This window comes from Ranitomeya imitator, chromosome 1, assembly GCF_032444005.1.
Source record: "Ranitomeya imitator isolate aRanImi1 chromosome 1, aRanImi1.pri, whole genome shotgun sequence".
In the NCBI taxonomy this organism is placed as follows: Eukaryota; Metazoa; Chordata; class Amphibia; order Anura; family Dendrobatidae; genus Ranitomeya; species Ranitomeya imitator.
Window position 1 is genome coordinate 18,191,296 of NC_091282.1, and position 27,336 is coordinate 18,218,631.

At 43.0% G+C, this 27,336-nt stretch overlaps 1 protein-coding gene across 2 annotated transcripts in view; it reads right to left on the minus strand.

The window, feature by feature from the left end:
- The window catches only part of IL11RA (interleukin 11 receptor subunit alpha), a 175,043-nt gene that overhangs the window by 8,266 nt on the left and 139,441 nt on the right, over positions 1-27,336 (minus strand). For both annotated transcript variants that reach the window (XM_069745850.1, XM_069745849.1), the window contains exons 6-10: positions 6,328-6,491; positions 6,077-6,240; positions 5,838-5,994; positions 5,433-5,501; positions 4,194-4,284 (exon numbers count right to left, since the gene is read on the minus strand). In XM_069745850.1, the coding sequence (XP_069601951.1) occupies positions 4,194-4,284; positions 5,433-5,501; positions 5,838-5,994; positions 6,077-6,240; positions 6,328-6,491 (645 nt within the window). The remainder of the gene's footprint in view (positions 1-4,193; positions 4,285-5,432; positions 5,502-5,837; positions 5,995-6,076; positions 6,241-6,327; positions 6,492-27,336) is intronic.

Consider the following 27,336-nt stretch of genomic DNA (forward strand, 5'->3'; position numbering starts at 1 on the left):
ATAATACTGCCCACTATGTACAAGAATATAACTACTATAATACTGACCCCTATGTACAAGAATATAACTACTATAATACTGCCCCTATGTACAAGAATATAACTACTATAATACTGCCCACTATGTACAAGAATATAACTACTATAATACTGCCTCTATGTACAAGAATATAACTACTATAATACTGCTCCTATGTACAAGAATATAACTACTATAATACTGCTCATATGTACAAGAATATAACTACTATAATACTGCCCCTATGTACAAGAATATAACTACTATAATACTGCTCCTATGTACAAGAATATAACTACTATAATACTGCCTGTATGTACAAGAATATAACTACTATAATACTGCTCATATGTACAAGGATATAACTACTATAATACTGCCCCTATGTACAAGAATATAACTACTATAATACTGCCCCTATGTACAAGAATATAACAACTATAATACTGCTCCTATGTACAAGAATATACTACTATAATAATGACCCTATGTACAAGAATACAACAACTATAATACTGCTCCTATGTACAAGAATATAACAACTATAATACTGCTCCTATGTACAAGAATATAATACTATAATACTGACCCTATGTACAAGAATATAACTACTATAATGCTGCCCCTATGTACAAGAATATAACTACTATAATACTGCTCCTATGTACAAGAATATAACTATAATACTGCTCCTATGTACAAGAATATAACTACTATAATACTGCTCCTATGTACAAGAATATAACTATAATACTGCTCCTATGTACAAGAATATAACTACTATAATACTGCTCATATGTACAAGAATATAACTACTATAATACTGCTCCTATGTACAAGAATATAACTACTATAATACTGCTCATATGTACAAGAATATAACTACTATAATACTGCTCCTATGTACAAGAATATAACTACTATAATACTGCTCCTATGTACAAGAATATAACTACTATAATACTGCTCCTATGTACAAGAATATAACTATAATACTGCTCCTATGTACAAGACTATAACTACTATAATACTGCTCATATGTACAAGAATATAACTACTATAATACTGCTCATATGTACAAGAATATAACTACTATAATACTGCTCCTATGTACAAGAATATAACTATAATACTGCTCCTATGTACAAGACTATAACTACTATAATACTGCTCATATGTACAAGAATATAACTACTATAATACTGCTCATATGTACAAGAATATAACTATTATAATACTGCTCCAATGTACAAGAATATAACTACTATAATACTGCCCCTATGTACAAGAATATAACTACTATAATACTGCCCCTATGTACAAGAATATAACTACTATAATACTGCCCACTATGTACAAGAATATAACTACTATAATACTGCCCCTATGTACAAGAATATAACTACTATAATACTGCCCCTATGTACAAGAATATAACTACTATAATACTGCCCCTATGTACAAGAATATAACTACTATAATACTGCCCACTATGTACAAGAATATAACTACTATAATACTGCCCCTATGTACAAGAATATAACTACTATAATACTGCCCCTATGTACAAGAATATAACTACTATAATACTGCTCCTATGTACAAGAATATAACTACTATAATACTGCTCCTATGTACAAGAATATAACTACTATAATACTGCTCCTATGTACAGGAATATAACTACTATAATACTGCTCCTATGTACAAGAATATAACTACTATAATACTGCTCATATGTACAAGAATATAACTATTATAATACTGCTCCTATGTACAAGAATATAACTACTATAATACTGCCCCTATGTACAAGAATATAACTACTATAATACTGCCCCTATGTACAAGAATATAACTACTATAATACTGCCCACTATGTACAAGAATATAACTACTATAATACTGCTCCTATGTACAAGAATATAACTACTATAATACTGCTCCTATGTACAAGAATATAACTACTATAATACTGCCCCTATGTACAAGATTTTAACTACTATAATACTGCCCCTATGTACAAGAATATAACTACTATAATACTGCTCCTATGTACAAGAATATAACTACTATAATACTGCTCCTATGTACAAGAATATAACTACTATAATACTGCCCCTATGTACAAGAATATAACTACTATAATACTGCTCCTATGTACAAGAATATAACTACTATAATACTGCTCCTATGTACAAGAATATAACTACTATAATACTGCTCCTATGTATAAGAATATAACTACTATAATACTGCTCCTATGTACAAGAATATAACTACTATAATACTGCTCCTATGTATAAGAATATATCTACTATAATACTGCTCATATGTACAAAAATATAACTACAATAATACTGCTCCTATGTACAAGAATATAACTACTATAATACTGCTCCTATGTACAAGAATATAACTACTATAATACTGCTCCTATGTATAAGAATATAACTACTATAATACTGCTCCTATGTACAGGGTGGAGCGCGGTAATTTGCTTTTTTGCACTGCATGCTGTGGCGGCACTGTCGGTCGAAGAGAGGGGAGAGTGGGTGTGGCTTACAGTGGCTGATGGGAGATTTGTATTCCTCTGCCTTTCAGTTGCCATCATGCAGTGGACACGTGAGGAGAGGTCATTTTGTGTTGAAGCGTATTTTTCAAATGCCCACTCGATCATTGCAGTGCAGCGTGCTTTTCGTTTACAATTCGCTGTTCCTCCACGCGGACGTGTTCCTGGACGGCAATCAATTGTAAATTGGGTGAATGCATTCAGAACAGCAGGGAATGTGTCATGTGTACGAAGGGGACCTGAGAGAAGGATTACAACACCACAAAACATCGAGAGAGTTAGAGCAGCAGTACTGCAATCTCCGAAACGCTCTGCTCGGAAGCAATCATTTGCTCTTGGCATTTCAAGACGTTCTCTCCACCGGATTCTTCATGATGAACTGAATTTTCACCCGTATAAAATGTGCGTGGTCCAACATTTGTCAGCATGGGACTATTTGACACGGCGGACCTCTTGTGAAGACATGTTAGCAACGATACCCTGTGACGCAATTGTGTTTTTTTCTGATGAGGCACATTTTCACCTCATTTTCACTGTGTGGTGCGCCATATCACGAGTAGGCATCATTGGTCCTTACTTTTTTCAGGATAATGGTTGTGCCATAACTGTGAACTCCGAACGGTACTTGTCTATGATACAGGATTATTTTCAGCCGGCTCTTGAGGCAATGGAACTAGAGGATACATGGTTCCAACAGGATGGTGCCACTGCACACACAGCGAGGGTTACCATGAATTGTTTGAGGCAAATGTTTCCTGGACGGCTTATCTCTTTGAGGGGAGATGTGAACTGGCCAGCACGCTCACCAGATTTAGCCCCATGCGATTTTTTCCTTTGGGGTTACCTGAAGACTAAGGTGTATATCAACCGTCCCAACACCTTGGAAGACCTAAGGAACAATATTGAAGCTGAAATTGGCAGAATACCAGTGGACATGCTTGTTAGAGTTCATGAAAACTTCAGAAAACGTATGCAGCAGTGTGTGGATAGCGAAGGTCGACATTTGCCAGATACACTATTTAAAACCATGTAATTTAAAAATTCCATTACTGTTCAGTATAATTAAAATATAAAATAAATTTTTCTAATGATCATAATTTTTTTATTTCATTCCCAAATCAGCAAATTACCGCGCTCCACCCTGTATAAGAATATAACTACTATAATACTGCTCCTATGTATAAGAATATAACTACTATAATACTGCTCCTATGTATAAGAATATAACTACTATAATACTGCTCCTATGTATAAGAATATAACTACTATAATACTGCTCCTATGTATAAGAATATAGCTATTCACTGCTTTGTAAGGTTTATTTTAATAAGTGTAAAATAAATACTATTATACTGTGATTTCTTTGGCAGGGAACCTCGGTGATTAGCGGCAGCGCCGCCTGTACCTCACTGTTAGTGTTTCTGTCTTTCTCACTATAGGTCTTGTGTTTGAGCGTTAGTAAACATCTAAATGTATAGAGGGGTCCACTCCGTACTGACATATTACTATCTGAGAATCTACAGAGAGCAGAGCAATCACAGGAAATGTCTATAAATGCGCAGAGCGGTGTCTGCGCCGCCACAGTTGTAATCTTTCTACTCACCAGATGAGGGCGCCGATAGCTAAAAAGACGACAAACACTATAAAAGCGAAAATCCCCATCGAGATTATTACGGCCACTTTCTCTCCGGGATCTGCAGGGCGATAAAAATCCAATCAGTGCACATCTCATAGCGTCTTTCTGGGCTCTCAGAATTGGGGAAACCCGCAGTATGTCTTCCAGAATTGGAGAGCGGTCCCCGCCATATTAATAGAGGGGAATATATTCATCCCATTGAAGAACACAACAGTAGACTAGAATGGCAGATAACAGAGAGTAATAGATTGCATTGACTTGCTTAGCACATGGAGAGGAGACAGTCAGCAAGTCCAACATCCCGTAACATTTATACTGATAGCAGCCGCAGCTAATTGTCGCAGCGCTAATGATGGCAGCTGATGTTATTACAGCTCGTGTGTTGTGAATTCTGTGGCAGAGTTCACTCCTGTGGTCACAAGTGGTACTTCGGCTGATTCTCTCTGGGAGCTTCCGTTTGTGGAGGAAAGTGGTACTGCAGCTTCTGAGTTTCCTCCCTCAGGTGATCTGGTGAGGTCGTTAGCTGCTTCTCTACTTAACTCCACCTAATGCTTTGATCCTGGCTTCCTGTCAATGTTCTAGTGTTGGACTTGTGTTTCTCTGGATCATTCCTGTGGCCTGCTGCTCTGCATAGCTAAGTGCTTCTTTGCTATTTGTTGCTATTTTTTCTGTCCAGCTTGTCTATTTGTTTTGCTGGAAGCTCTGGGACGCAAAGGGTGTACCTCCGTGCCGTTAGTTCGGTACGGAGGGTATTTTTGCCCCCTTTGCGTGGTTTTCTTTAGGGTTTTGTGTAGACCGCAAAGTTATCTTTCCTATCCTCGTTCTGTCTAGAATATCGGGCCTCACTTTGCTGAATCTATTTCATCCCTACGTTTGTCTTTTCATCTTACTCACAGTCATTATATGTGGGGGGCTGCCTTTTCCTTTGGGGTATTTCTCTGAGGCAAGGTAGGCTTATTTTTCTATCTTCAGGCTAGTTAGTTTCTCAGGCTGTGCCGAGTTGCATAGGGAGCGTTAGGCGCAATCCACAGCTGCCTCTAGTTGTGTTTGTAGAGGATCAGGAATTGCGGTCTACAGAGTTTCCACGTCTCAGAGCTTGTTCTATTATTTTGGGTTATTGTCAGATCACTGTATGTGCTCTGATCGCTATGTACATTGTGTTACTGAATTGCCTATCATAACACTCGTGGCACAACAATACTTTACCGATCGGCTCCTTGACTTGAGGCTCCGGCTCTTCTGTAGTGGTTTCGTTACTGACCTCCGGGACCGACTCTGGAGGGAGCAGAGAAGAGGCAAAGTCAGTCACAGGGGACATAATACAAAGTAGGAAAGATCTCCGACCAAGCTGAGGCCAAGGGGCACCGGAGAAACAAGACCTACGTGGCCTTCAACCCATAAGAACTTACTGTAGCCTCCACGCTCTCTATGGAAGTTCCTCGGAGGAGGGGTTATGATATCTGGAGGGTCTGATTGGTACATGATGGGAGGTGATGGTGAGACACAGCCAAACTGCACACCCCAAATATCAGTCCAGAGTAATGGTGGTCATCTCAAGGAGCTCCACTAGGAAGACTGAGGTGCCACCATGTTGCTATCTCATGCCCTCACCTGGTGTCTCTTCGCTGGTCCACGGCGTGGCTCTGACTTCCACGCTCCATTCACTCCAGTTACCGGCATCGAGGAAGTCTCTGGCGCTGACCTGCACAATGTGCTCCAGGCCTATGAACGCGTCTGTGATGATGTCCGTCAGGTTGGCCGTCTCCACCTTCCCCGGAGGAACATGAGACCAATTAGAGGGTGCATTGATTGACCTGTGTGTACGGTGACGTGAAGGACCAGGTTCTTACCGTGGACCACAACATGTGAAGTACTGGTCGGTATTGTAGACGGAACTTCAGCTGAAAATGTGGCTCCAAGGGCCACGTGGATGGATAAGCCCAAGTGACCCGCAGGCGTCTGGGGGCATGAGGGATGGGCTCCGCTACCAGGATCTCTGGGGGGTCTGGCTTAACTGCAGCACAAAAGAATGAATGACAGTAATGGTGTAACGTCCCTGTTCAGAGACCTCGCCGTGGCATCCTCAGAGGACTCCTCTCACCTATAGACTGCACATTGAAGTCCAGGATCCTGAAGCTGGAGCCCAGCGGATTCTCCTCCGTAATGTTCATCTGATAGGACGTCCACAGCTTGGAGTTCCTCACGGAGCACTTGTTAGGATGTCGGACGTCCTGCAGACAGATCTCCGGGCTGCTCCTGTCCACCCTGCAAAATAATGGGATCATATGTATTCCCCCTGTAGTAACATCCAGCTACGCAGAGAGGATCGACTGTCCCCATTCCTGACACATCGGCGCAGTCCTAATCACAATTATCATCTCCCCTTTAATTAGCAGAATTTCAATAATTTAACTCATTAACAAATTGATCAGTGGGGAAAGGGTTAACAAAAGGCTGTAAAAGTGGTTATAATAAAAAACAGCCGCAGGGTCAATGCTCAACTGTTATGAACAGGTAATTCAGAACCACAATGGACCTTGAAGTTCAGAGCACACAAAGTGACCTGACAATTACCAAAAACATAGGACGAGCTCTGAGACGTGGGAACTCTGCTGACCGCAATCCCTAATCCTATCACACCACACTAGAGGCAGCCGTGGATTGCGCCTAACGCTCCCTATGCAACTCGGCACAGCCTGAGAAACTAACTAGCCCTGAAGATAGAAAAATAAGCCTACCTTGCCTCAGAGAAATTCCCCAAAGGAAAAGGCAGCCCCCCACATATAATGACTGTGAGTAAAGATGAAAATACAAACACAGAGATTAAATAGATTTAGCAAAGTGAGGCCCGACTTACTGAATAGACCGAGGATAGGAAAGATAGCTTTGCGGTCAACACAAAAACCTACAAACAACCACGCAGAGGGGCAAAAAGACCCTCCGCACCGACTAACGGTACGGAGGTGCTCCCTCTGTGTCTCAGAGCTTCCAGCAAGCAAGAAAAACCAATATAGCAAGCTGGACAGAAAATATAGCAAACAAAAGTAACACAAGCAGAACTTAGCTTATGCAGGGCAGACAGGCCACAAGAACGATCCAGGAGAAAGCAAGACCAATACTGGAACATTGACTGGAGGACAGGATCAAAGCACCAGGTGGAGTTAAATAGAGCAGCACCTAACGACTTAACCTCATCACCTGAGGAAGGAAACTCAGAAGCCGCAGTACCACTCTCATCCACCAAAGGAAGCTCATAGACAGAACCAGCCGAAGTACCACTCTCGACCACAGGAGGGAGCTTGGCCACAGAATTCACAACAGTACCCCCCCCTTGAGGAGGGGTCACCGAACCCTCACCAGAGCCCCCAGGCCGACCAGGATGAGCCACATGAAAGGCACGAACCAGATCGGCAGCATGGACATCAGAGGCAAAGACCCAGGAATTATCTTCCTGACCATAACCTTTCCACTTAACAAAATACTGGAGTTTACGTCTCGAAACACGAGAATCCAAAATCTTCTCCACTATATACTCCAATTCCCCTTCCACCAAAACCGGAGCAGGAGGATCAATAGATGGAACCACAGGTGCCACGTATCTCCGCAACAATGACCTATGGAACACGTTATGTATGGAAAAAGAGGCTGGAAGAGTCAAACGAAAAGACAAAGGATTAAGAACCTCAGAAATCCTATATGGACCAATGAAACGAGGCTTAAATTTAGGAGAGGAAACCTTCATAGGAATATAACGAGATGACAACCAAACCAAATCCCCAACACGAAGTCGGGGACCCACACAGCGCCTGCGGTTAGCGAAACGTTGAGCCTTCTCCTGGGACAAAGTCAAATTGTCCACCACATGAGTCCAAATCTGCTGCAACCTATCCACCACAGTATCCACACCAGGACAGTCCGAAGACTCAACCTGCCCTGAAGAGAAACGAGGGTGGAACCCAGAATTGCAGAAAAACGGCGAAACCAAAGTAGCCGAGCTGGCCCGATTATTAAGGGCGAACTCAGCCAAAGGCAAAAAGGACACCCAATCTTCCTGATCAGCAGAAACAAAACATCTCAGATATGTTTCCAAGGTCTGATTGGTTCGTTCAGTCTGGCCATTTGTCTGAGGATGGAAAGCCGAGGAAAAAGACAAATCAATGCCCATCCTAGCACAAAAGGCTCGCCAAAACCTCGAAACAAACTGGGAACCTCTGTCAGAAACGATGTTCTCTGGAATGCCATGTAAACGAACCACATGCTGGAAAAACAATGGCACCAAATCAGAGGAGGAAGGCAATTTAGACAAGGGCACCAAATGGACCATCTTAGAGAAGCGATCACAAACCACCCAAATGACCGACATTCTTTGAGAGACGGGGAGATCCGAAATAAAATCCATAGAGATATGTGTCCAAGGCCTCTTCGGGACCGGCAAGGGCAAAAGCAACCCACTGGCACGAGAACAGCAGGGCTTAGCCCGAGCACAAATCCCACAGGACTGCACAAAAGAACGCACATCCCGCGACAGAGACGGCCACCAAAAGGATCTAGCCACTAACTCTCTGGTACCAAAGATACCAGGATGACCAGCCAACACCGAACAATGAACCTCAGAGATAACTTTATTCGTCCACCTATCAGGGACAAACAGTTTCTCCGCTGGGCAACGGTCAGGTCTATTAGCCTGAAATTTTTGCAGCACCCGCCGCAAATCAGGGGAGATGGCAGACAAAATTACCCCCTCTTTGAGAACATCCGCTGGCTCAGGCAAACCCGGAGAATCGGGCACAAAACTCCTAGACAGGGCATCCGCCTTCACATTTTTAGAGCCCGGAAGGTACGAAACCACAAAGTCAAAACGGGAGAAAAACAGCGACCAACGAGCCTGTCTAGGATTCAACCGTTTGGCAGACTCGAGATAAGTCAAGTTTTAGTGATCAGTCAAGACCACCACGCGATGCTTAGCTCCTTCAAGCCAATGACGCCACTCCTCGAATGCCCACTTCATGGCTAGCAACTCTCGATTGCCAACATCATAATTTCGCTCAGCAGGCGAAAATTTCCTGGAAAAGAAGGCGCATGGTTTCATCACCGAGCAATCAGAACTTCTCTGCGACAAAACAGCCCCTGCTCCAATTTCGGAAGCATCAACCTCGACCTGGAACGGAAGCGAAACATCTGGTTGGCACAACGCAGGGGCAGAAGAAAAACGACGCTTCAACTCCTGAAAAGCTTCCACAGCAGCAGAAGACCAATTGACCACATCAGCACCCTTCTTGGTTAAATCAGTCAACGGTTTAGCAATACTAGAAAAATTAGCGATGAAGCGACGATAAAAATAAGCAAAGCCCAGGAACTTCTGCAGACTCTTCAGAGATGTTGGCTGAGTCCAATCATAAATGGCCTGAACTTTAACAGGGTCCATCTCGATAGTAGAAGGAGAAAAAATGAACCCCAAAAATGAAACCTTCTGAACACCAAAGAGACACTTTGACCCCTTCACAAACAAAGAATTAGCACGCAGGACCTGGAACACCATTCTGACCTGCTTCACATGAGATTCCCAATCATCCGAGAAGACCAAAATATCATCCAAGTATACAATCAGGAATTTATCCAGGTACTCTCGGAAGATGTCATGCATAAAGGACTGAAACACTGATGGAGCATTAGAAAGCCCGAACGGCATAACCAGGTACTCAAAATGGCCTTCGGGCGTATTAAATGCTGTTTTCCATTCGTCGCCCCGTTTAATACGCACAAGATTATACGCACCACGAAGATCTATCTTGGTGAACCAACTAGCCCCCTTAATCCGAGCAAACAAATCAGACAGCAGCGGCAAGGGGTACTGAAATTTGACCGTAATTTTATTTAGAAGGCGGTAATCAATACAAGGTCTCAGCGAACCATCCTTCTTGGCCACAAAAAAGAACCCCGCTCCCAATGGCGACGATGACGGGCGAATATGACCCTTCTCCAAAGACTCCTTCACGTAACTCCGCATAGCGGCGTGCTCAGGTACAGATAAATTAAACAGTCGACCCTTAGGAAACTTACTACCAGGAATCAAATCGATAGCACAATCACAATCCCTATGCGGAGGTAGGGCATTGGACTTGGGCTCATCGAATACATCCCGGTAATCAGACAAGAACTCTGGGACCTCATAAGGGGTGGATGATGAGATAGACAGAAATGGAACATCACCATGTACCCCCTGACAACCCCAGCTGGACACAGACATCGATTTCCAATCTAATACTGGGTTATGGACTTGTAGCCATGGCAACCCCAACACGACCACCTCATGCAGATTATGCAACACCAGAAAGCGAATATCCTCCTGGTGCGCAGGTGCCATGCACATGGTCAGTTGGGTCCAATACTGAGGCTTATTCTTGGCCAAAGGCGTAGCATCAATTCCTCTCAATGGAATAGGACACTGCAAGGGCTCCAAGACAAACCCACAGCGCCTAACAAACTCCAAGTCCATCAAATTCAGGGCAGCGCCTGAATCCACAAATGCCATGACAAAATAGGAAGACAAAGAGCAGATCAAAGTAACGGACAAAAGAAATTTCGACCGTACCGTACCAATGGTGGCGGACCTAGCGAACCGCTTAGTGCGCTTAGGACAATCGGAGATAGCATGAGTGGAATCACCACAGTAGAAACACAGCCCATTCTGACGTCTGTGTTCTTGCCTTTCAGCTCTGGTCAAAGTCCTATCGCACTGCATAGGCTCAGGTTTATGCTCAGATAATACCGCCAAATGGTGCACAGATTTACGCTCACGCAAGCGTCGACCGATCTGAATGGCCAAAGACATAGACTCATTCAGACCAGCAGGCATAGGAAATCCCACCATGACATCCTTAAGGGCTTCAGAGAGACCCTTTCTGAAAATAGCTGCCAGCGCACATTCATTCCATTGAGTGAGCATGGACCACTTTCTAAACTTCTGACAATAAATCTCTATCTCATCTTGACCCTGACACAGAGCCAGCAAATTTTTCTCTGCCTGATCCACTGAATTAGGTTCGTCGTACAGCAATCCGAGCGCCAGAAAAAACGCATCAATGTTACATAATGCAGGATCTCCTGGCGCAAGGGAAAATGCCCAGTCTTGAGGGTCGCCACGTAATAAAGAAATAATGATCCTAACTTGTTGAACTGGGTCACCAGAGGAGCGGGGTTTTAAAGCCAGAAATAATTTACAATTATTTTTAAAATTCAAAAACTTAGCTCTATCTCCAGAAAACAACTCAGGAATAGGAATTTTAGGTTCTAACATAGGATTCTGAACCACTAAATCTTGAATGTTCTGTACACTTATAGTGAGATTATCCAACAAAGAGGACAGACCTTGAATGTCCATATCTACACCTGTGTTCTGAACCACCCTGATGTAAAGGGGAAAAGAAAGACAGAACACAGTGCAAAGAAAAAAAAATGGTCTCAGAACTTCTCTGTTCCCTCTATTGAGAAGCATTAGTACTTTAGGCCTCCAGTACTGTTATGAACAGGTAATTCAGAACCACAATGGACCTTGAAGTTCAGAGCACACAAAGTGACCTGACAATTACCAAAAACATAGGACGAGCTCTGAGACGTGGGAACTCTGCTGACCGCAATCCCTAATCCTATCACACCACACTAGAGGTAGCCGTGGATTGTGCCTAACGCTGCCTATGCAACTCGGCACAGCCTGAGAAACTAACTAGCCCTGAAGATAGAAAAATAAGCCTACCTTGCCTCAGAGAAATTCCCCAAAGGAAAAGGCAGCCCCCCACATATAATGACTGTGAGTAAAGATGAAAATACAAACACAGAGATGAAATAGATTTAGCAAAGTGAGGCCCGACTTACTGAATAGACCGAGGATAGGAAAGATAGCATTGCGGTCAACACAAAAACCTACAAACAACCACGCAGAGGGGCAAAAAGACCCTCCGCACCGACTAACGGTACGGAGGTGCTCCCTCTGCGTCTCAGAGCTTCCAGCAAGCAAGAAAAACCAATATTGCAAGCTGGACAGAAAATATAGCAAACAAAAGTAACACAAGCAGAACTTAGCTTATGCAGGCCACAGGAACGATACAGGAGGAAGCAAGACCAATACTAGAACATTGACTGGAGGCCAGGATCAAAGCACCAGGTGGAGTTAAATAGAGCAGCACCTAACGACTTAACCTCATCACCTGAGGAAGGAAACTCAGAAGCCGCAGTACCACTCTCATCCACCAAAGGAAGCTCATAGACAGAACCAGCCGAAGTACCACTCTCGACCACAGGAGGGAGCTTGGCCACAGAATTCACAACACTCAAGTAAGTGACAACACCGATGTATAAACACAGCTCGTGAGAGAGGCAGAGTCTCCCCGGAGCAAAGGTGGTCAGGAGTCACTAATCTGTGAACAATTGCATCCTGAAATTGTGGAACAACTTGACAAAAATGTTCCACAATGTCAAATTACGAAGACTGTGAATATTCTCCAACTGCAGGACATAATATCAGAAGAATCAGAGATTCTGGAGAAATCCATGTGCACAAGAGACGAGGCCGACGGTCAGTACCGGAGGGTCGTGATCTGCGGCCCTCAGGTGGCACTGCATTACATACAGGCACGAATCACTGCATGAGCTCAGGGAAACTTCCAGAAATCATTGACTGTGATCTCAGGTCCCAGTGCAATCCAGAAATGCAAGTGAAAGCTCCGTCATGTAAAGAAGAAGCCGTGTTGTGAATTCTGTTGTCGAACTCCCTCCTGTGGTCGTGAATGGTAACATAGTAACATAGTAACATAGTTAGTAAGGCCGAAAAAAGACATTTGTCCATCCAGTTCAGCCTATATTCCATCATAATAAATTCCCAGATCTACGGTACGGGGGTAATGGTACTTCGGCGAGTTCTGTCTATGGGCTCCCTCTGGTGGCTGTGAGTGAAGCTGCTGCTTCTGAGGTTCCTTACACAGGTGACGTGGTTTATCCTTTGGTTGACTGCTCTATTTAACTCCTCTCAGATCGTTACTCCATGCCAGCTGTCAATGTTTTTGCATTGGTTCACTTCGCTCCTGGATCTCTCTGGTGACCTGTCTTCTCCTGCAGAAGCTAAGTTCCTGATAGTCATTATTTGTTCATTGTTTTCTTGTCCAGCTGGTTTTCATGATATTGTCTTGCTAGCTGGAAGCTCTGGGATGCAGAGTGGCCCCCCCGCACCGTGAGTCGGTGCGGAGGTCTTTTTTGCACACTCTGCGTGGTCTTTTGTAGGTTTTTGTGCTGATCGCAAAGATTTCTTTCCTATCCTCTGTCTATTTAGTAAGTCTGGCCTCCCTTTGCTGAAATCTGTTTCATTTCTGCGTTTGTGACTTTCATCTTTACTCAAAGTCAATATATGTGGGGGGCTTCCTTTACCTTTGGGGAATTTCTCTGAGGCAAGGTAGGCTTTATTTTCTATCTCTAGGGCTAGATAGTTCTTAGGCTGTGACGAGGCGCCTAGGTCTGGTCAGGAGCGCTCCACGGCTATTTCTAGTGTGTGTGATAGGATTAGGGCTTGCGGTCAGCAGAGCTCCCACATCCCAGAGCTCGTCTTGTATGAGGTTTAACTATCAGGTCATTCCGGGTGCTCCTAACCACCAGGTCATAACAAAGCCATATATCTGCACAATCCAGAAACACTGCCGTCTTCTCTGGGCTAAAGCTCATTGAAAATGGAAGGAGGATAAATGGAAAACTGTCCTATGGGCGTGTCATAGAGAAAAATGGTAAAATGTATAAAGACATCTCCGGAGAGGAGACATATCACCCTCAAATTGAATATATGGGATTAATTATAACTGGGGAAGTGAGAAAGAACTTCAACCTCCAATGAAGTAGGACCTACTGCAGTGAACAGGTAATTACAACAAGAGATCTGCTGAGAACCAGCCAAGAGGTCTTGGATTCATATACTCCGAGACGGAAAAGTACAGGGACTTACTCTGTTCAAAGGAAGTATCTCAGGCTATCTGGAGCCAGTGGTCAGTGATGAATATTGGAGTTTGCTTTGATCCAATACTTATCGGAGATATATTTTCAGCGTCGGAGTGAAGGGACCAATATAACGCATTCACTTACATCACTGTAAGGCCACTCTAACCCTTCCAACTTAATACTGGGGTCTGATGGATGATGATATCCATGATAAGTTCCATCTCTATAGAAAGATAAAACCGTGATGGGAAACATGACAACAATATCTCCCACCTGGGACCTCCAGGGGCAAAGATATCCTGGAAGTCAGGGTCCTCAAAGTTCTAAAAGACCTAGCCCCCCCCCCCCCCCCATTTAGCTCATGAAGGTGAGTACACGAACATAACTTGATTCAATAAAAAAAAAAAACAAAGTTTAGTTTTTTGACATTTGTCAGTCCTGGGAAGTACAGTTTGCTGTGGTCCTGTATGTTTTCCTAAGAGGAGTACCACCCTCCACTAAGCTCTGTGCCATTTCCGTGACATCAGGTTTAGAGCTTTTTCTTTTCTCATCCCTTATATGTTATGTAATGGTATACAACGTATTGTTTTGTTCCAATTTGGTAACATCTTTGCATATTTCTTTTATAAACACTGCCTACATTTCCGGATGAAATATTTCAAATGCAATAGCTCTGTTCTTCTTGTTCTGTAAACCGCACCCCTGAAGACATACGCAATCTGCAACGGGTGTCCAATCAGCCTGTATAAACGTCTGGTGGTGACGTTTGTCATTGTGGAGTTGGCAGTGATCGTATCGGAGTACATACATACAGTGGCATGGAAAAGTTTGGGCACCCCTGGTCAAAATTATTGTTATTGTGAACATTTAAGCAAGTTGAAGATGGAATGATCTCTAAAAGGCCTAAAGTTAAAAATGACATTTCCTTTGTATTTTATGAAAAAAGTTATTTTTTAAATTTTAAAAATTTAAAAAGGAAAATGGGCTGATGCAAAAGTGTTGGCACTCTTGGAGATTTGTGAGCTCAGATAACTTTGACCAAGGTTTTAGACCTTAATTAGCCTGTTAAGGTTATGGCTTGTTCACTATCATCGTTGTGATGCAAATCTCCCAGCTTTACAAAAATTCAGCCTCCTCTAACCTTGTGCCAAAAAAAGAAGCAGCCATGGGATCTTCTAAGCAGATGCCGAGCACTCGGAAAATGAAAATGGAGGAGGCCCACAAAGCAGGAGAAGGCAATAAGAAGATATCAAAGTGTTTTCAAGTTGCTTTTTTCTGTTTGAAATGTAATTAAGAAATGACAATTACCAGGAACAGAGGAGGTCAAGATAAGGTCTGGAAGACCAACCAAATTTCAGTGAGAGATGCTCGAAGGATTGCAAGAGAGGAAAATCAAAACCCCTGCTTGGCTACAAAAGATCTTCAGAAAGATTTAGCAGACTCTTGAGTTCTGGTACAATCTTGTACTGTTCAGAGACACCTGAACAAATATGGCCTTCATGGAAGAGTCATCAGAAGAAAACCTCTCCTGCATCCTCACCATAAAATTCAGCGTCAGAAGTATGCAAAAGAATAACTAACCGAGCCTGATGCATTTTCAAGACAAGTCCTGTTGACCAATGAAGTAATGTAGAGGGGTTAAGCCACAGGAAAAGGGCACAGAATTTCAGAAAGAGAACATGCCACTGTATGTACACATATAGTACAGACCAAAAGTTTGGACACACCTTCTCATTTAACCCCTTAGTGACGGAGCCAAATTTTTGAAATCTGACCAGTGTCACTTTATGTGGTAATAACTCTGGAATGCTTTAACAAAGCCCAGTGATTTTGAGATTGTTTTTTCGTGACACATTATACTTTATGATAATGGTAAATTTAGGTTGATATGCTTTATGTTTATTTATAAAAAATATCAGAAATTTGAAAAAAATGTTACAAAATTAGCAATTTTCAAACTTTGAATGATTATCCCTTTAATCCCGATAGTCATACCACAGCAAAACATTAATAATTAACATTTCCGACATGTCTGCTTTACAACACTACCATTTGCAAAATGTTATTTTATTTTGTTAGCATTTTAGGAGGATTAAAAATGTAGCAACAATTTAAATTTTTTTCAAGGAAATTTACAAAATGTATTTTTTTAGGGACCTATCCATGTTTGAAGTGACTTTAGGGGTCCTATATATAGGGAAATCCCCACAAGTGATACCATTTTAAAAACAGCACCCCCTGACATATTGAAAACTGCAGTCAGGTCGTTTGTTAACCCTTCGGGTGATTTTCAGGAATGAATGCAAAGTGGCATGAGAAAAATGAAAATGTGTATTTTTACCACCTAAATGTCACTAACTTCTGAACAGATTACTACAGCTGGCAGACTCTAAGGCCACTATTTGGTCATGAATTTCCATGACAAACATCAGGACCATGCAATCATGATCTGAGACCACCAATTGGGATAAAGAGGAAGCCCCCACAGTCTGTTAACCGTTTATAATGATGTAGTCACTATTGACAGCAGCATCTAAGGGGTTAAATAGATTTGGACGGTGCAAACACTGATCATGGCTGATGCAGCAAGTTGTCAGCTATAGTGGACAGCCGACAGCTGCTGGATTGTCACCTGTATGGGGATATAAGTCTCTTATATCTCAGGTCAGTTAAAAGGCGTATTGGCGGTCACTAAGGGGTTAAAGATTTTTCTGTGTTTTCATGACTATGAAAATTGTACATTCACACTGAAGGCATCAAACCTATGAAATAACACATGTGGAATTATATACTTAACAAAAAAAGTGTGAAACAACTGAAATTATGTCTTATATTCTAGGTTCTTCAAAGTAGCCACGTTTTGCTTTGATGACGGATTTTTTATTTGGCGAGTGACTGCTAAGATGGCAGCTGTTTATAAGAAGCACGAGAAAGAGGTGCTGATCCTTTTGTGTGAAGAGTGAGGTCTCGTTGGGTCAGATGTTGATCTGTGACTTGGTGGAGGATGATACCTGGCACCAACACGATGTGGCCCAAGAGCCCGGGACAAGTGGAGCACCAGGCTGCCCAACTGTGGATCCGGGTCCAGAACTGTCCGACTCAGGGGAGGCCGGCAGCAGCCATAGCTCCCACATACTGGATACAAAACAGAAGATCTGCTAAGGGGGCGGCGTTACACTCCATTCCTGCAGCACAACACAACGTCTGCGCTGCTCCTCGGGGCACGAGGCCAAGACACAAGGGAAGAGGCTGACCCAGACGTCAACTGTTGTCAGAACTCAAGCAGCTGCAGGAGTCGGGGGGTTAATGAGAGCCCTGGGATCTTCCATTCACAGATACATGACCAGGCCCTGAGTCACAGACATAACTGTCTCCAAGGAATCTGAGGAGGATCCAAGACCCTGATTACATCACGTTACAGCCGAGGAGATATCATTGGGCAAAAGTCTTGCTCTCCTGACCACGAGGTTTATCCCGGGAAACTTAATTCATGGAGAAGTTATTTAATGCCCCTCTAAAGGCCCTGGGATCGCAACGAGAATCATCCTTCGCTGTCCTGGGTTCAAATCTCACCAAGGACAACATCTGCAAAGAGTTTGTATGTTCTCCCCGTGTTTGCGTGGGTTTCCTCCGGGTTCTCCGATTTCCTCCCACATTCCAAAGACATACTGATAGGGAACTTAGATTGTGAGCCCGTCAGGGACAGCGATGATAATGTGTGCAAAACTGTAAAGCGCTGCGGAATATGTTAGCGCTATATAAAAATACAGATTATCATTCACCACTCACCTCTCTGGCCCCTCACAGCTCCGGCCACTCAGCTCCTCACAGCTCACCTCTCCAGCCCCTCAGCTCCTTACCGCTCAGCTCTCTGGCCTCTCACCGCTTACCTCTCCAGCCTCTCAGCTCCTCTTTATAGTAGTTATATTCTTGTACATAGGAGCAGTATTATAGTAGTTATATTCTTGTACATAGGGGCAGTATTATAGTAGTTATATTCTTGTATATAGGAGCAGTATTATAGTAGTTATATTCTTGTACATAGGAGCAGTATTATAGTAGTTATATTCCTGTACATAGGGGCAGTATTATAGTAGTTATATTCTTGTACATAGGAGCAGTATTATAGTAGTTATATTCTTGTACATAGGAGCAGTATTATAGTAGTTATATTCTTGTACATAGGGGGCAGTATTATAGTAGTTATATTCTTGTACATAGGGGCAGTATTATAGTAGTTATATTCTTGTATATAGGAGCAGTAATATAGTAGTTATATTCTTGTACATAGGGGCAGTATTATAGCAGTTATATTCTTGTACATAGGGGCAGTATTATAGTAGTTATATTCTTGTACATTGGAGCAGTATTATAGTAGTTATATTCTTGTACATAGGGGCAGTATTATAGTAGTTATATTCTTGTATATAGGAGCAGTATTATAGTAGTTATATTCTTGTACATAGGAGCAGTATTATAGCAGTTATATTCTTGTATATAGGAGCAGTAATATAGTAGTTATATTCTTGTACATAGGGGCAGTATTATAGCAGTTATATTCTTGTACATAGGGGCAGTATTATAGTAGTTATATTCTTGTACATAGGAGCAGTATTATAGTAGTTATATTCTTGTACACAGGGGCAGTATTATAGTAGTTATATTCTTGCACATAGGGGCAGTATTATAGTAGTTATATTCTTGTACATAGGGGCAGTATTATAACAGTTATATTCTTGTATATAGGAGCAGTATTATAGCAGTTATATTCCAGTACATAGGGGCAGTATTATAGTAATTATATTCTTGTACATAGGAGCAGTATTATAGTAGTTATATTCTTGTACATAGGAGCAGTATTATAGTAGGTATATTCTTGTACATAGGGGCAGTATTATAGTAGTTATATTCTTGTACATAGGGGCAGTATTATAGTAATTATATTCTTGTACATAGGGGCAGTATTATAGTAGTTATATTCTTGTATATAGGGCCAGTATTATAGTAGTTATATTCTTGTACATAGAGGGCAGTATTATAGTAGTTATATTCTTGTACATAGGGGCAGTATTATAGTAGTTATATTCTTGTACATAGGGGGCAGTATTATAGTAGTTATATTCTTGTACATAGGGGCAGTATTATAGTAGTTATATTCATGTACATATGGGCCAGTATTATAGTAGTTATATTCTTGTACATAGGGGGCAGTATTATAGTAGTTATATTCTTGTACATAGGAGCAGTATTATAGTAGTTATATTCTTGTACATAGGAGCAGTATTATAGTAGTTGTATTCTTGTACATAGGGGCAATATTATAGTAGTTATATTCTTGTACATAGGAGCAGTATTATAGTAGTTGTATTCTTGTACATAGGGGCAGTATTATAGTAGTTATATTCTTGTATATAGGAGCAGTATTATAGTAGTTATATTCTTGTACATAGGAGCAGTATTATAGTAGTTGTATTCTTGTACATAGGGGCAGTATTATAGTAGTTATATTCTTGTACATAGGGGGCAGTATTATAGTAGTTATATTATTGTATATAGTAGCAGTATTATAGTAGTTATATTCTTGTACATAGGGGCAGTATTATAGTAGTTATATTCTTGTACATAGGAGCAGTATTATAGTAGTTATATTCTTGTACATAGGAGCAGTATTATAGTAGTTATATTCTTGTACATAGGAGCAGTATTATAGTAGTTATATTCTTGTACATAGGAGCAGTATTATAGTAGTTGTATTCTTGTACATAGGGGCAGTATTATAGTAGTTATATTCTTGTACATAGGGGGCAGTATTATAGTAGTTATATTATTGTATATAGTAGCAGTATTATAGTAGTTATATTCTTGTACATAGGGGCAGTATTATAGTAGTTATATTCTTGTACATAGGAGCAGTATAATAGTAGTTATATTCTTGTACATAGGAGCAGTATAATAGTAGTTATATTCTTGTACATAGGAGCAGTATTATAGTAATTATATTCTTGTATATAGGAGCAGTATTATAGTAGTTATATTCTTGTACATAGGAGCAGTATTATAGTAGTTATATTCTTGTACATAGGGGCAGTATTATAGTAGTTATATTCTTGTACATAGGGGCAGTATTATAGTAGTTAGATTCTTGTACATAGGAGCAGTATAATAGTAGTTATATTCTTGTACATAGGGGCAGTATTATAGTAGTTATATTCTTGTACATAGGAGCAGTATTATAGTAGTTATATTCTTGTACATAGGGGCAGTATTATAGTAGTTAGATTCTTGTACATAGGGGCAGTATTATAGTAGTTAGATTCTTGTACATAGGAGCAGTATTATAGTAGTTAGATTCTTGTACATAGGGGCAATATTATAGTAGTTATATTCTTGTACATAGGAGCAGTATTACACTAGTTATATTCTTGTACATCGGAGCAGTATTATAGTAGTTATATTCTTGTACATACGAGCAGTATTATAGTAGTTATATTCTTGTACATAGGAGCATATTACAGTACTTATATTCTTGTACATAGGGGCAGTATTATAGTAGTTATATTCTTGTACATAGGAGCAGTATTATAGTAGTTATATTCTTGTACATAGGGGCAGTATTGTAGTAGATATATTCTTGTACATAGGGGGCAGTATTATAGTAGTAATATTCTTGTACATAGGGAGCAGTATTATAGTAGTTATATTCGTGTACATAGGGGCAGTATTATAGTAGTTATATTCTTGTACATAGGGGCAATATTATAGTAGTTATATTCTTGTACATAGGAGCAGTATTATAGTAGTTATATTCTTGTACATAGGAGCAGTATTATAGTAGTTATATTCTTGTACATAGGAGCAGTATTATAGTAGTTATATACTTGTACATAGGGAGCAGTATTATAGTAGTTATATTCGTGTACATGGGGGCAGTATTATAGTAGTTATATTGTGTGTAGGTTTCGATGACATGGGTGTATGATACCGGATATACTGGTGACAATCCTTCTAGACATCCTGGCTGCTCTCATCACTGATAGTATGGGGACAGTGACGGTTTTCTGACTCTTGCTCGCAGCTCTGGGTCTCAGCTGCTCTTGGCAAGCTGCCACCCATTACACAGGCCGTGACACATTCACTGCTGGGGGGGTCATGTAATTGGATGTAGATGGACATAGTTGGCGTTCCGGGCCCTGTAATTAGATCTACACTGAATGATCAGACATGAGTCCCTGTGATAGGATTGATTACAGATCTGTCGAGGAATCATGAGAGGCCCTGGGCGCAGAGTCTCCGGTGATTGATGCTCTGTTATTAAGATTAAACACATGCAGCCATAGAGGAGGAGCTGGTGTCAGTCACTGGGGGGACACGGGAACGTCATGGGCTCATACGGATTGTGAAATACTCGATACATCTGGTATAAGGCGCCACTGAACGCAGACAGGACTTGGGGTCCGATACTGAGGCTTCTGTTTACTTTCTATGGTGATACAACCATTATAGGGGGAAGGCACAAGTATGGGGCCTCTAGAGTTGGGGTCCTGATGACAAACTTCAAAAACAGTCCCTCACGTCAAATATCTCTTTCTATGGCCTCGTTTAGTTTGGTACCACTGGTGATGGCTCAGAAGTTGTCACCATGTCCATGAAAGAACAAGGAATTGTCTGCCTGGGGTCCTACATTATAGAGAAAAGATGTTTTAGGGAGAGGGGCTTTGAGATATTATGAGGGCTATAGAGGGGGTCACCCATTATTTGCCGAGGCTCTAGAACCGGCCTAGAGTCTACCTTCTCCTGAGGGCACCTGGTGTCGACAAGGGAAGAGATAAAGCAGACTTTATAAATAGCATGAACCGCCCGGAGATCGGCAGATTATCTATGAAGATATTTCCTGGCCGGTGGCTGGTGAGAGTTCACGTAGGAACATCTGATGGGCAGCAGTGCCAAATCCTATAATCAGCCCATGGACAGGCGGACGTCCGGTCCTCACACTCACAGGGGATCAGGAAGTTTTACATTTTCTATTTTCTTTACTATTTTTTTGAATCTCTAATTAAAATACTCCCAAGAAACCTGAATTTGGAAATGATCAAAAGACAAACCGGGAAAGGTCTGATGACAGGAAATGTCCAAATGGTGGCACCATGGCTGATGTCACGGGTGAGATGTCGGACAGGAAAAGTACTGATGCCTTTGATTTCTGAGAATCTCGTGGATGAGAAAGAAAAAGGGACCAGAAGATCCTGGACTGAATCAAGTTGGAGGTCCATGTAACGTTCATCACCCGAGACAGAAGCTTTGAGGGAAGTCTGATAACGAGACAAAGATCACGAAAAGGGACAAAAATTGGAAGAAAGAGGCGGCCGGTAATCAGATAAGACAGCGAGCTCCGTACTTAGGTCTGTGGTGCCGGTGACGTCTGGGGGCACATACTTTCAGCAGCAGATACGAGTGATACATAATGCACGGAATGTTTCCGATTCTCATACACAGGGCCGGAGTCAGCTTTGGTTCTGCAGAATTGTGCATCGCACTTTCCCCAGCGTCGCCCCTGGCGTCTGGCACACAGAGGCGCCTTGTCCGGCGCGGTTGTACAATGAGGCCCGTTTCCCCCAATCAGTCAGCAGCAGAAACACATGTTCTTTCCCTGCGTGTTTTTATTACCCATAATCCTGCGCTCGCTTTGGCATCTCAGTGTTTGCTGACCTGAAATTGGCAGCGTCGCGGACCAGAATGTAACAAGAAAGCTGCCCAGGATCATGCGGAGCCTGTCCTCCTGCCGCTGCACACACGGGTCTCATCTACTATCACCGCCACACAGGGTCCTCCAAAATAACGGAAAAATGTGTGAGAGACACGGCGACCACAGAGGAGGACGGAAGGTGGAGGCCAAGAGCCGAGGAAGAGCCTGACCACCAGGTCCGGTACTGCTCTGCGCTCCACCATTCTAAGGGAAGCCGAGGAAGAGCCTTACCACCAGGACTGGCACCACTCTGTGCTCTACCATTCTAAGAGGAACCGAGGAACAGCCTGACCACAAGGACTGGCACCACTCTGTTCTCCACCATTCTAAGAGGAACCGAGGAACAGCCTGACCACCAGGACTGACACCGCTCTGTGCTCTACCATTCTAAGAGGAACCGAGGAACAGCCTGACCACAAGGACTGACACCGCTCTGTTCTCCACCATTCTAAGAGGAACCGAGGAACAGCCTGACCACCAGGACTGACACCGCTCTGTGCTCTACCATTCTAAGAGGAACCGAGGAACAGCCTGACCACAAGGACTGACACCGCTCTGTTCTCCACCATTCTAAGAGGAACCGAGGAACAGCCTGACCACCAGGACTGACACCGCTCTGTGCTCTACCATTCTAAGAGGAACCGAGGAACAGCCTGACCACAAGGACTGACACCGCTCTGTTCTCCACCATTCTAAGAGGAACCGAGGAACAGCCTGACCACAAGGACTGACACCGCTCTGTTCTCCACCATTCTAAGAGGAACCGAGGAACAGCCTGACCACAAGGACTGACACCGCTCTGTTCTCCACCATTCTAAGAGGAACCGAGGAACAGCCTGACCACCAGGACTGACACCGCTCTGTGCTCCACCATTCTAAGAGGAACCGAGGAACAGCCTGACCACAAGGACTGACACCGCTCTGTTCTCCACCATTCTAAGAGGAACCGAGGAACAGCCTGACCACAAGGACTGACACCGCTCTGTGCTCTACCATTCTAAGGGAAGCCGAGGAAGAGCCTGACCACCAGGACTGGCACCACTATGTGCTCTACCATTCTAAGAGGAACCAAGGAATAGCCTGACCACCAGGACTGGCACCACTCTGTGCTCTACCATTCTAAGGGGAACTGAGGAACAGCCTGACCACCAGGACTGGCACCACTCTGTGCTCTACCATTCTAAGGGGAACTGAGGAACAGCCTGACCACCACGACTGGCACCACTCTGTGCTCTACCATTCTAAGAGGAACCGAGGAACAGCCTGACTACAAGGACTGGCACTGCTCTGGGCTCCACCATTCTAAGGGGAGCTGAGGAAGAGCCTGATTACCAGGACCGGCACCGCTCTGCGCCTCCACCATTATAAGGGGAACTGACGAAGAGCCTTACTACCGGCACCGCTTTGTGCCTCCACCATTTTAAGAGGAGATGACGAAGAGCCTAACCACCAGTACCAGCACTACTCTGCACCTCCACAATTCTACGTGGAACCGAGGAAGAGCCTTACCACCAGTACTGGCACGACTCAATGCTCCATCATTCTAAGGGGAGCTGGGGAAGAGCCTGAACACAAGGACTAACACCACTCTGTGCTCCATCATTCTATGGGGAGCTGGGTAAGAGCCTGACCACAAGGACTAGCACCACTCTGTGCTCCACCATTCTAAGGGGAGCCGAGGAAGAGCCTGACCACCAGGACCGGTACCGCTCTGCACTCCACCATTCTAAGGGGAGCCGAGGAAGAGCCTGACCCCCAGGACTCACACCGCTCTGAGCTCCACCATTCTAAGGGGAGACAATGAAGAGCCTGACTACCAGGCCCGGCACCGCTCTGCGCCCCACCATGATAAGAGGAGCCGAGGAAGAGCCTGACTACCAGGACCGCTCTCTGCTCCACCATTCTAAGAGGAGACGAGGAAGAGCCCGACTACTATGACCGCTCTTTGCTCCACCATTCTAAGGGGAGCTAAGGAAGAGCCGGAACACCAGGACCGGTACCGCTCTGCGCTCCACCATTCTAAGCGGAGCAGAGGAAGAGCCTGACTACCAAAACCCCTCTATGCTCCACCATTCTAAGGGAAGCCGAGGAAGAGCCTGACCACCAGGACTGGGGACTGGTACCGCTCTACGCTCCACCATTCTAAGAGAAGCCGAGGTAGAGCCTTCCTACCAAGACCGCTCTATGCTCCACCATTCTAAGGAAAACCGAGGAAGAGCTAGACTACCAGGCCCGGCACCGCTCTGTGCTCAATCATTCTAAGGGGAGATGATGATGAGCCTGACTACCAGGACGGCACCACTCTGTGCCTCCACCATTCTAAGGACAGATGACGAAGAGCTTGACTACCAGGACGGCACCACTCTGCACCTCCACCATTCTAAGGGGAGACGACGGAGAGCCTGACTACCAGCACCGCTCTGAGCTCAACCATTCTAAGGGGAGACGATGAAGAGCCTGACTACCAGGCCCGGCACTGCTCTGTGCCCCACCATGATAAGGAGACGAGGAAGGGCCTGACTACAGGACCGCTCTCTGCTCCACCATTCTAAGAGGAGCCGAGGAAAAGCCTGACTACCATGACCGCTCTATGCTCCACCATTCTAAGAGGAGCCGATGAAGAGTTTGACTCTTCATCGGAATAAAAGGACTAGAAATAGGAAAAACCCAATGTGGCTAAACAAAGAAGTAAGACAGGCAATTAACAGTAAAAAGAAAGCATTTGCACTACTAAAGCAGGATGGCACCATTGAAGCTCTAAAAAACTATAGGGAGAAAAATACTTTATCTAAAAAACTAATTAAAGCTGCCAAAAAGGAAACAGAGAAGCACATTGCTAAGGAGAGTAAAACTAATCCCAAACTGTTCTTCAACTATATCAATAGTAAAAGAATAAAAACTGAAAATGTAGGCCCCTTAAAAAATAGTGAGGAAAGAATGGTTGTAGATGACGAGGAAAAAGCTAACATATTAAACACCTTCTTCTCCACGGTATTCACGGTGGAAAATGAAATGCTAGGTGAAATCCCAAGAAACAATGAAAACCCTATATTAAGGGTCACCAATCTAACCCAAGAAGAGGTGCGAAACCGGCTAAATAAGATTAAAATAGATAAATCTCCGGGTCCGGATGGCATACACCCACGAGTACTAAGGGAACTAAGTAATGTAATAGATAAACCATTATTTCTTATTTTTAGTGACTCTATAGCGACAGGGTCTGTTCCGCAGGACTGGCGCATAGCAAATGTGGTGCCAATATTCAAAAAGGGCTCTAAAAGTGAACCTGGAAATTATAGGCCAGTAAGTCTAACCTCTATTGTTGGTAAAATATTTGAAGGGTTTCTGAGGGATGTTATTCTGGATTATCTCAATGAGAATAACTGTTTAACTCCATATCAGCATGGGTTTATGAGAAATCGCTCCTGTCAAACCAATCTAATCAGTTTTTATGAAGAGGTAAGCTATAGGCTGGACCACGGTGAGTCATTGGACGTGGTATATCTCGATTTTTCCAAAGCGTTTGATACCGTGCCGCACAAGAGGTTGGTACACAAAATGAGAATGCTTGGTCTGGGGGAAATTGTGTGTAAATGGGTTAGTAACTGGCTTAGTGATAGAAAGCAGAGGGTGGTTATAAATGGTATAGTCTCTAACTGGGTCGCTGTGACCAGTGGGGTACCGCAGGGGTCAGTATTGGGACCTGTTCTCTTCAACATATTCATTAATGATCTGGTAGAAGGTTTACACAGTAAAATATCGATATTTGCAGATGATACAAAACTATGTAAAGCAGTTAATACAAGAGAAGATAGTATTCTGCTACAGATGGATCTGGATAAGTTGGAAACTTGGGCTGAAAGGTGGCAGATGAGGTTTAACAATGATAAATGTAAGGTTATACACATGGGAAGAGGGAATCAATATCACCATTACACACTGAACGGGAAACCACTGGGTAAATCTGACAGGGAGAAGGACTTGGGGATCCTAGTTAATGATAAACTTACCTGGAGCAGCCAGTGCCAGGCAGCAGCTGCCAAGGCAAACAGGATCATGGGGTGCATTAAAAGAGGTCTGGATACACATGATGAGAGCATTATACTGCCTCTGTACAAATCCCTAGTTAGACCGCACATGGAGTACTGTGTCCAGTTTTGGGCACCGGTGCTCAGGAAGGATATAATGGAACTAGAGAGAGTACAAAGGAGGGCAACAAAATTAATAAAGGGGATGGGAGAACTACAATACCCAGATAGATTAGCGAAATTAGGATTATTTAGTCTAGAAAAAAGACGACTGAGGGGCGATCTAATAACCATGTATAAGTATATAAGGGGACAATACAAATATCTCGCTGAGGATCTGTTTATACCAAGGAAGGTGACGGCA